This window comes from Plutella xylostella, chromosome 3 (assembly GCF_932276165.1).
Source record: "Plutella xylostella chromosome 3, ilPluXylo3.1, whole genome shotgun sequence".
Classification (NCBI taxonomy): domain Eukaryota; kingdom Metazoa; phylum Arthropoda; class Insecta; order Lepidoptera; family Plutellidae; genus Plutella; species Plutella xylostella.
The window spans coordinates 2,046,269-2,056,809 of NC_063983.1; the positions used below are offsets into that span (position 1 = coordinate 2,046,269).

At 42.3% G+C, this 10,541-nt stretch overlaps 2 protein-coding genes across 2 annotated transcripts; both read left to right on the plus strand.

Annotated features, from left to right (window-relative positions):
* The first annotated feature begins 152 nt into the window (after positions 1 to 152).
* Positions 153 to 6,794, plus strand: LOC105383004. The gene is made up of 6 exons (XM_038117157.2): positions 153 to 425; positions 1,132 to 1,269; positions 1,470 to 1,575; positions 1,690 to 4,255; positions 4,399 to 4,542; positions 4,762 to 6,794. Exons 2-6 carry the CDS (start codon positions 1,146 to 1,148, stop codon positions 4,990 to 4,992), a joined length of 3,171 nt encoding a protein of 1,056 aa, XP_037973085.2. The 5' UTR covers positions 153 to 425; positions 1,132 to 1,145; the 3' UTR covers positions 4,993 to 6,794.
* A 1,157-nt stretch (positions 6,795 to 7,951) lies between these two features.
* LOC105382981 lies at positions 7,952 to 10,410 on the plus strand. Its single transcript, XM_038117260.2, has 3 exons — positions 7,952 to 8,191; positions 8,660 to 8,841; positions 9,605 to 10,410. Exons 2-3 carry the CDS (start codon positions 8,660 to 8,662, stop codon positions 10,152 to 10,154), a joined length of 732 nt encoding a protein of 243 aa, XP_037973188.2. The 5' UTR covers positions 7,952 to 8,191; the 3' UTR covers positions 10,155 to 10,410.
* The last annotated feature ends 131 nt before the right edge of the window (positions 10,411 to 10,541 follow it).

Here is a 10,541-nt window from a genome sequence, read left to right on the forward strand (position 1 = left end):
CAGTAAAGTAGGTACTTATTTTAGGTATCATACTGAAGTCGCTTGAAGAAGTTTCAGCCACTAACATCCCAACTATTTGTCTTCAAACTCAAACCATCGATAAAAGAAAAAATCGAATGACAGACATTGTCATGAAAAAAACAACTGAACAAAATCATATGGTTGCTTTCAGAATTTTCAGATTCGGCAAGTAACATTCATTGAACATAGAAGATCATGAAAAAACCAAGTGAAAAATTTACTTAGAAAATAAGAAGAAACGATTTTGCCCCAACTTCCATTGCAAGCGTAAAATCAAATTGATTATTTTTTAAGAATAATTCAAAGAAAGCTTTTATTATTTTGACAGGAGACAGTATTTGATTTTTTTATAAATATGTTCTGAAATTATTCAACAACCTGTGTGGACACAGGATTCCTATTTGGTAAGTATTAATCAACCTTTATTTCCTAGAAACCATGATCTGAAACCATTTCTGTAGTTCCATCCTTATCATCTTAATTAGTTTCTTATCTAAGGGTTAATTCCCTTCATTAATGACAAAATCATCGTGTTAAGAGTTGCATTAACAAAAATGTATAATTTTCACGAAAATGCCAGTCATTTTGGTCTTGGTAGACCAACTAGATTGTGCGCAAATTTTCACTCAGCAATGTCACACTCGTAAAACATGTCTCCATGTTAACCATTCACGAAAAACTTTTTTAACAACTTTCCCATATAGCCAATAGCCAACCCGTGCTAATGATATTTTTTCATGTATCATCATTTAAAAATATGTGGGTTAACAGACTTTAGTCTGAGCTGTAGGTACTTACATACATATAACATGGCATATGCATTTGAACATTTACCGCCAAGATAGGCTACAGAAGCCATATCCGGGCACCAAAGAGGCTAAATCTCCACTAGCAGTCGCCGTAGCCGTATCGGCATGGAAGACATCATCATCATCATAATTATCTTTATCTGTCCGTGGTACAAAGAAACGGATAAGTCCATTTGACTGTATGTATATCTTCATTTGAGTACCTCCCAATCGCACATCACTATAGTTGTGCTTAAATTCTCCACCATAGCTTCACATTCCATTGTTCTTGCTCAAGTACCCAAGTTTCTGAACGTTGCAGAGCAGCGGAGACTGATGCCCGACCATGGCGCGGGGGGACCGACCCAGCCCGGCGACCACCGCGCGGCCCCCGACGCCTGGAGGCACCCTGGAGACTCCTCGGCTGCCTACCAGTATGCCATGATGCAGAACAACTATGGTGAGGGTATGGCCTAGGGAAGGGTAATTTTTGGGAAGAGACTTTTTGAACCAGGGGATATCGGTGAAGGGATATTTTACAACTCAGAATCATTTTACCAAGAGAAGGTGGAGATACCATGCTGAGCTTTATTGATATTTGAGATGATGAAAGAAATTATATTTTTATCTCTGATATGCTTACAAGAGGTTTTTGTCCAGGTTGTTCAAGTAAGGATCTGAATGAGCAGAGCGTTGCATCGTACTGTCACGTGGTGACTGGTATTTACGAAGCCTCTACGTCTATCCAGCAATATCAAGCCCCTAGGTCAGTGAAGACGATTGTAAATTGTAATATATATTTATGAGATAGATATTTAATAGATCGATAAAGTATGTGTGAAATTGGGCATCTGATTTAATAATATAAATCGAATTTCAGATACAACAGTCAAGCGCCATCTTTCAGTTCGCCCCCGCACTCGCCGCTGGTCGGCTTGGTGTTCGACCCCTCGTCATCCGGCTACAGTGGGCAGGGTCTGATGGGCGACCGCGGCGGCCACCCCGAGCGCCGCCATCAGACCTCGTGGGCCTTGTCGAACCCAGAGCCCATCGGAACTGGAGCCAAGAAGAAGATCATGAAGAGCCAGGACAAGCGGCACGCGTACAGCGACCCGCGCTACCACCGCGAGCGAGACAGGGAGCTGCCGGGCGACCTGGAGCGACAGAGACGCATGCTCGCCGCCGACTCCACCTCCAGCCTCGATTTCTTCGTGGAGGGAGAGCGCATGGTCTCCGAGCTCTGCAACATCCCCGACCCGAGCACCCGCATGGATCACCACCAACACAAAACCAACAAAGACGAAGACAAAAACAAAGCAGGCTCCTCGGATGCCCTTTTGTTAGCTTTAGACAAAATTGTTATTCATGATCAAATACCGAACCTCATCGTGCAACTGGCAATCGAAGCTTGCACTGACGCGGAGAACATAGCAATAGCACACCACAATAGACCGTGCTTTAAAAACATCCATTCTATATGCGCTAAAACAAGGTCTAATGTTCAGAAACCAGACAGCGCAGTCGCTAACCTCCATTCTCAAGGAATTCCCTGGGTTATCAAGAACTTTATATTTTCGTTTGTGAGAATATTAGACGGTTGGAAAGGCGTCAAGGAACTGCTGAGTGAGAAACACGATACTTTTTCAAGAATAGAAAACAAGTACTACAGCCCCAACATCAGGGAGTGCTTCGTGCAGTGGCAGGCGGTCACCAAGGAAATGCTGAGTCATATTTACAAAACTTTTAAATGCCTCGATCACGGTTTCACAATGGAGCAGAAGAGTTTTACGCATAACTATTACGCGAACAACTCGGCGGCTCCTCGACACCAGAACCAGACCAAGTTCCAGAGCAAGCCGGCGCGGCCACCCGGCGCGTCCTCGCAGTACAACCCCGTGCAGCCGCCCTGGCTGCAGGCGCAGACCGCCAGCCAGCCCTTCCACGACAGCCCGTGGCCTATGAGATCTAGTGCGCCCAGTAAAAAGTATCCGGTCGCCCCATCACCAAGTGCGCACAACTTTTACTCTCTGAATGAACAGAACGACATGAGCAGCTACCAGAAAGCCCCGTACAAGTGTGACCCGTGCGGCGCGCGGGAGGCGAAGCCGCGGCAGTCGTGGACCATCAGCGGCGACTGCCGGGAGCCGAGCGAGCGCGAGCTCTACGCGCAGCTCAAGCACCGCGTGGACGCCGAGCTCGGCAAGCAGGCGCTGCTGGGGAGCGCCCCCTGCGACCTCATGCAGCGACGAGACATGGAGCTCGCCAAGATAATACCGCTGAGCCACGTGGAGAAGTCTCTCATCCCGAGCATGGCGGCGGCGGAGGCGCGCTTCTCTCAGAAGAACAACAGCTGCGGCGACACTAAAGAAGAGACGGATTTTTTTGCGGCGTGGGGTCAGATGATACAAAAAGAAACTAGTGAATACATAACTCATCCTTCTCACAACATTCAGATTCCCCTGAATGTTGTGGCGTTATCTAACAATATATCTGGCCCCGTACAATTCATTGATCCTGAAAATGATGAGTTCCATGAAATGACTAAAGTTTATATGAAGCCTGGAAGCTACAAAGTACCGATAAAACCTACGGACCCCCTGTCTTCTTTTCTGCAAGGAGCGTCGCAGGAGGTGGTCTACGAGAGCCCGGTGGAGGAATTGGCTCCTCAGAAAATGAAGGTTGCGTTTCAGGCTGTGACCCTGGCTCCACAGCCCAAGTACAACCCTGACTCGTGGCCCTGCATGGTCCCGCGACGGAGTGAGGATCTGTTTGCAGACGACCGCCTGCAGCGCGCACCTTGCCTAGACATGAGGAGTACTGACCCTCTAGAGCTGCTGACCGCGATGACGTCAGACCGCGCCTGGGAGGCGGCCAAGCAGTCCGCTCCGAAGCTGATGGACTTCATCCACGAAGGCTCCAAGTCCGACACGGCGAGGCTGTATGACGCGCTGGGACTCTCTACCAACGATGAGTTCGCAGACGATATAAAGCAAATCCAATTGAATTTGGAGAACAATACTGGTTGGCTGACCGACTTGCCCGCTGAAGTGCCGGCGCAGTGGGACCAGCAGCCCGTGGACCAGCCGGAGCCGGTGGCCCCACCGCCCCAAGACCACTCCATATTTAGTGAAGACCACGTGAAATGTCTCGATACATCAATCAAATCTTTAGAGTCCAATGATGAGAATCCCAACAGCCATCCCAAGTCCGACGAGAGCAAGGAAAACGCTCGACGTCTGAACTACGACCACACTGGCAGCCACGTGCGGGATGAGACACAAAAGAAGAGTAACAAAACGAAAGTGGCTGCTTCGGGCATGTGGTACCACCCGAAGAAGAAAAAACCTCTTCCCTCGTCGACCGTGAAGAAGTTTGAAGCAGTCATATCGAAGCTGTCGCAAATCAGTGAAGCCAATTTTATCCGGGACGATATGGATATAAAGATGGTAAGCTACATTTATATTTACAAGCTGAACTATTGCTTAGTTCAGAAACAATGGAGATCCCTGTCTTGATGGGCTAAGCTGGTGTTGTCGCTTAGTTTTTAACACTTCTACAGCCTTTCTTGAATGTGTATCGTAATCCTCAGGCTCCACGATTCTACGAGGTGGTGAAGTACCCGATGTGCCTGCACGACATCTCGGCCAAGCTGCGCACCGCCGCCTACTCCGACCACGACCAGGTCGTGCACGACTTCAAGCGCATGTTCAACAATGTCAAACTCTATCTCAAGGTATGATAATTATATATTGAAATCAATTAAACTTATCAGAATATTTTTTGAGAGCTTTTAACAATAGTTTCTTCTCTATTTGCGAGTCGCCAATTTTGAAGAACTACTATCGTACATTTACAAGGTAATTATAATATGTACAGAGATAGTCTAAGCCCTACAGCGGAATATAATTTGGGTTGTTGTAAAATATTTAAATATTTTCATTCAAACTTTCAGAGCTATCCAGACCAAGTGATGAAAAAGAGTGTAAACAAAGTGGCTACAGAATTTGAAAAACTGCTAGCTGAAGAATTTCGAAGCAAATCAGATAGTAAGAACAACAAACATCAGGACAACGGTTCTGAAAACCGTGAGAATAAAGAAAGAAAGAAGGAAAGGAACGCAGAATCTACAGTTAGTGAGAACAAAGCTGATGAAGCAGCAAGTAAGAAATCAGACCATAAATAACGTAAATTTGAAAGACTGATCACATTATATATAAGGATACTTATTTACAGAACATTGTGTTTTTGATAAATTTCTCATCGTGAATTATTTGACAAAAAAATTCATACACTTGGTCGATTATTTTATTTTTGTCAAATTGTTTCTTTTGCATTGGTTAACTTTACTCATCTAGTCAAACCAGACATTGCGTTTTGTTTTATTGAAAAATGTTTGTGTTGTTATCAGAACTTTAAAGTAAGATTGATATAAAAGTAGGTTATGTTGTTAATGTTAAGTGCTTGCCGATTTTTGAAGTCCTTTTATTGCCTCAAGGCGTTTGATCGTTCGAATTATTTCATTTGGGCGGCGTATTTGGTGCCTTTTCATCAGCTTTTGGCAAGCTCGATTTATTTCCATTGCTATTTTAGTTTGTTACTTTAAGAACTCTTACTAAAAAATACATCGTCAGTAAAAATCCTGTCCCGAGGTTCCAACTAAGTACTGTTGTAGGGTTTAGCAGTGAGAATCATATGTTTAATACTTTGGTTCATGTCAATGATCGTGCTTGATAGGCTTATAAAAGGCACCCTCCATTACTGAAATTGTTAATTTGTTATCATTTGTTTTAATGGTAATTCCTTATCGTTACGCTGGATGCCCGAATGAAAATATTCGGTATTAATTCTTCTCTTTCCTTTATTAGATCTTAGTTTATTGTTAACACACTAGCGTAGTTGTTTCGTTTTCTAATCTCATGCTTTACTCTCATGTATCATTGTATCCCATATTCCCTATCATTATTAAACGCAAGTGTTGATTTTGTATGCAGAATAGAAATTTATGTTGACATGCTTATCAAGAATTCGGTTTTATTTGATGCATAAAAGACTCTGCTTACGACGATTTCTGTGAAGTAAATATTAGTTATTTTTTATACTTAATCTCTATCTGTGATGTATGTTTAGGTAAAAGTTAATAGATTGAAGTTTTATCACGTTTATTATACGACTAAAATGAACATGTAAATAATATGCAATAACTTACATAAAGCTTACCATCAAATACTATTAGAACAATGCACACTTGTCTTTTGTACTTTTGTACCATTTTCGCATGGTTCAAACAGATCGTGGAATGAGATATGTCGAGAGATTAAAACCTGGCCTGATATTAGCGCTTTAGAATTTCCTAATTCCTGATGTAGTTGGAAGAGTGATATGGCTACAGAATTATGTTCTATAGCATGCCTATAATGATTCTGATGATGATGATTGAATTAAAGAAGAATTCCTGATGTAACTGTAGAACACCATTCTGTAGCCGACACGTCGTTACAAAAGTTTTCTGTCAGGCATCATTCTGTAGCTGTAGCCATTTTAGGTACTCTTCCACCTAGCTGATACATACAGGTGGCCACATGATCACAGTTTGTTCGTAGTACCTATCAAAATAAACACTGTTTAACTAAGTACATGTTAAAATAGTCGCTTGTATACAACCCTAACTTAAATTTAAGATTTTTTTAATGAAACTTTGTTAACTTTCAGTCGCGCTCATAATTTAGATATTAAATTGAAAACTATTTTTGATTATATTTATTTTACCTGCCATATTGATAGAATAAGTGAATTTCCTAAATAGTTTGATTATAATTTGGTGGCTATTTTGGTTAGTTTTGATTGTGACTAAATTCCAAATTCTAATCTAAAAGGATTCAAAGTTAATTTTAAGTATTCGTTAAGTTGTGAATTTATTGTTTAGCTTATTTAACTAAAATTATGGCAAGGAACTCGTATGATGAATAAAAAGTTATTTGGTATTTATGTTGCGTCTTATTTCTTTAATTTAGGTAGGTATAAAATAGGAAAGTTGTCAAGTGGAATAAACAACCTTTAGATACGGTTCTATTGTTATTCATAGAAGAAGTAAAACACTATTGTTGATTGTTGATAATGATTTCAATAGACACTAGAGTAGGTACTATCGAACAAAAAAGTGAGTTGCCACTTTTAAAACAAATCCTTTGCAATCCCAAATTTGCCTTTGCCTGTCTTTTTAACCAACCCCATTATTTTAAATTTCTCCCTTTGTATTATTTATTGCTTTCGGACTTTCGCACCTTTAAGACAAATGCAATGTTTTTTTGTGTTTACACATCTGGTGGCAATAGAGACAGTAACTTTTGGTCAACTTACACCCCATTGGTTAAGAGCGAGTACTAAAAAAATAAAAGTTACTCGCAGGGAATTAGCAAACGACGGCTGGCCACACCGGCTCACCAAACCGGGTGAAAGTGCATCCACCTCCACCACGTAACACTGTGTTAGTGTTTGATACTACTGAGTTGGACACGTGTTTATTAGTGTTTTAATCTTCAGGATAACTTGTGTATTAAACAACTGATGAGTAAGTTATGTTCACCATATTTTTATATCCCATTAGGAGTAAGTAGGTATACCTTAAATTTTTGATTTAAAATGGAGAATGCTATGTATATCTATTGCTACAATTTATTGGCCGCAATGTGAAAGTTGGCGATTGATCGAGTGTTTTACTTAGCTGTGCCCTCGCTCTACCTCGTAGGTTCCAAGGTGTTCCAAGGATTCGTTTGCTTGTATTTTTTAAAATGTTGCCAGACATTTTAATATTGCCCGGTATTGCGGAATAATTAGGCACCGCCTATCGTATCTTTAGTTAATGTTTAGCAAGCGATTGGTGTCATATCATGTTTTTTTTATTTTATGTGAGAAGGCGATGGATAGAAATTCTGATGCACCTACCATAATAGGTAACTTTTAATCAGTGTGTAATCACATGTAGGTAGGTAAATAGGTAATCTGTTATTAAGGGAACTTGCCGTATGCAATAAGTATATTAATATTTGTTTGTAGATTATCTATAAGATAACACACTTAACATGATGGCCTGGTTAAATTAAAACTCTCTGTCAGTATAAATAGATGCTACAAATACAAGCACTTATCATTCTTATTCTAAACTTATTTGCATATTAATATCATAATTAACGTTTTTTACTAATAACTATGGTGATTTGCTAAGTAGAACACTAGATAGTGAAGTCTTTAATTTAATTTAAAAAAAAACGTTTAATAGTTAAAACTCTTTAAGGATCATATCCTATGGATGTGTATATAATAATATAGGATCTAATCTACAATAGTACACTTCTAAGAAAAAAAAAGTTCAGACAACAAACTAGGTAAGTTTTTACAAACTTTGTTTTAAAACCCTTATTTTTTTGTACAAAAACTCTACTCCAAATTTTCGAGGAATCTAAAAGAGACTGTTGCTTTTCTTAGGGGTGAGAAAGGAGCTTTCTCAATGTAGTGTCGGCTGTTTATTTATCTGGCGCACCGTATCTATTATCTCACTGTCCAACACCACAGTGATACCTAAACCCTTAAGCCGAACGTCCACTGCCGGCTAAACTAAGTTAGTTCGCATACTGTATGAAAAACTGGCTCAACTATGCGAACTAACTTAGTTTAGCCGGCTGTGGACGATACTTACCACTTTTCCACCACAACATTCACTCACCTCCAACATCCTTCACGAGATGTCGCTCTCTTTACTCCTGCTAGCGTGCCTCGGGCACTCTCGGGTCGTCCACCACGAGACCACTAAACTTTTCCACCACAGCATAATTCACTCATTCATCTGCCACCAGATGTCGCTCTCCCTCCTACTCCTCGCCTGCCTCACAGCCGGGGCGGCGGGTCACGGGCGGCTGCTGGACCCGCCCGGGCGCTCCACGGCGTGGCGCCTCGGGTTCCCCACGGAGAAGTATGGAGATGATGCGGGGCTGAACTGCGGAGGGTTCTGGAACCAGTGGGGCGTGCATAAGGGGAAGTGAGTAACCAGAATTTTCTTTCTTCTTGTCAGTGACATACAGGTGGCAAATTGACACCGCTGCACGTCCGTTATCGGCGTAGATAAACGTTACATTCGCCATAAATACGGCACCGGCGCTGTGATTGGTGGAAGCGCTTTAAAAGAGTCGATAACGCGGACCCGTGCCGCGATACCTAGTTTCGATTCTTCCAAGCTTCGGTTATTTCTGATCCGGCTTCTGAATAATCAAGTCCTTTAAGCTGCAGCTTTTAATAATTCAATAGGTAAGATAAGTCATGCCTTATGTCTTGGCCCAATGGGCCACATAAAAATGTGAATCACAAGGTAACTACAGGAAAGCATTACGGAATTTGATTACCGCAAAGTCACTGCCTTATTAGGCAATAGGCATCCTATACTTATTCCCAATCTTCGCTGGGGAGCAAAGGGCCGAAGTGAAACGCCGCCATTCTTTACGATCTTGGGCCAGCTCAGAGACATCCGCCCAAGACATCCCTGCCTGGCCCATTTCCTTTTTCACAGAGCGCTGCCATGTCTCTCGCGGTCTGCCGAGTCTTCGTTTACCGCCCTCGGGGTGCCATGTCAGTCTGACTGACTGACTGACACTGACATGGCATCCTATATATGAAATTAATGCTAATGGTGGTGACCATTCTTTCAACAGTGCCCTCCTTAATAGATAAAGTGCGGCGTACAGCGAGCTAAATTAGCGGCTGGTGTTTTATTTTCACATAACTCATTTCAAACTCCTACATTCCAGATGCGGCATCTGCGGAGACGCCTTCGAGCTGCCCACTCCTCGTCCTCACGAGCTCGGCGGCAAGTACGGCAGCGGCCTGGTCGTGGCCAACTACCACCCCGGGGCCTCCATCCCCGTCACCGTTGACCTCACCCGCAGCCACCTCGGCTACTGGGAACTCAGGCTCTGCGACGACCCTCAGAACAATGATCAGGAATGCTTCGACCAACACGTCTTGGAGCTAGAAGACGGAGGGTCCAAATACTACCCCATAGAAGGGAGCAAGAAGTATGAGCTGACGTACAGGTTACCTCCGGGGTTGGTCTGTGATCATTGCGTGCTGCAGTGGAAGTATACCGCTGGGAACAACTGGGGGGTCTGTGAGGATGGGCAGCAGATGGTTGGTTGCGGGAACCAGGAGCAGTTCAGGGCTTGTTCAGACATCTCTATAACCACCATGAAGTCAGGCCCTGAAAGGTTCAACCTGGTGGAGTCGCTGGGCAAGAAGGAGGAAGAGTATGAGGAGTATGAATCTAATGATGTGGATGTTGACGCGGGCGCTGATGAGTGAGATCTGATTGTTGGTGCCTCCACCTGGTGTAGTTTTGCTCTGTGAGAGGGTTGATGTTGTAAATAAAGATAAAATACCTTGGTAGAGCATGAGACGTCTTCAAACTAGAAGGGATAAAAAATATTGACCTTTACTTTACCCAGTTGGTTATTGGTACATTATATTAATTTTGATTTTGAACTCACTTCGTGTTAACTTTTATCCAGAAGTTGCATGTACTCTATAATAAAATTATGTGGAACATTATTGAATTCAATAACTGCTGTTTCATCATTCTGTCTTCGGTAATTTAAAGCCTGAAAGACTTAAAGTGTCTATCTAACTCTAAGTTTTGTTTTATGGTGAACCTACCTTAATTATCTAGATAAGTACATAATTAGTAACATT

Bases quoted from the DNA above. Each gene is read 5' to 3' on its own strand.
- LOC105383004 (XM_038117157.2), top strand. From the start codon at position 1,146: ATGCCCGACCATGGCGCGGGGGGACCGACCCAGCCCGGCGACCACCGC. The intron at 1,576-1,689 runs GTCAGTGAAGAC...ATCGAATTTCAG, and splicing joins CAGCAATATCAAGCCCCTAG to ATACAACAGTCAAGCGCCAT. The intron at 4,256-4,398 runs GTAAGCTACATT...CGTAATCCTCAG, and splicing joins ACGATATGGATATAAAGATG to GCTCCACGATTCTACGAGGT.
- LOC105382981 (XM_038117260.2), top strand. From the start codon at position 8,660: ATGTCGCTCTCCCTCCTACTCCTCGCCTGCCTCACAGCCGGGGCGGCG. The intron at 8,842-9,604 runs GTGAGTAACCAG...CCTACATTCCAG, and splicing joins TGGGGCGTGCATAAGGGGAA to ATGCGGCATCTGCGGAGACG.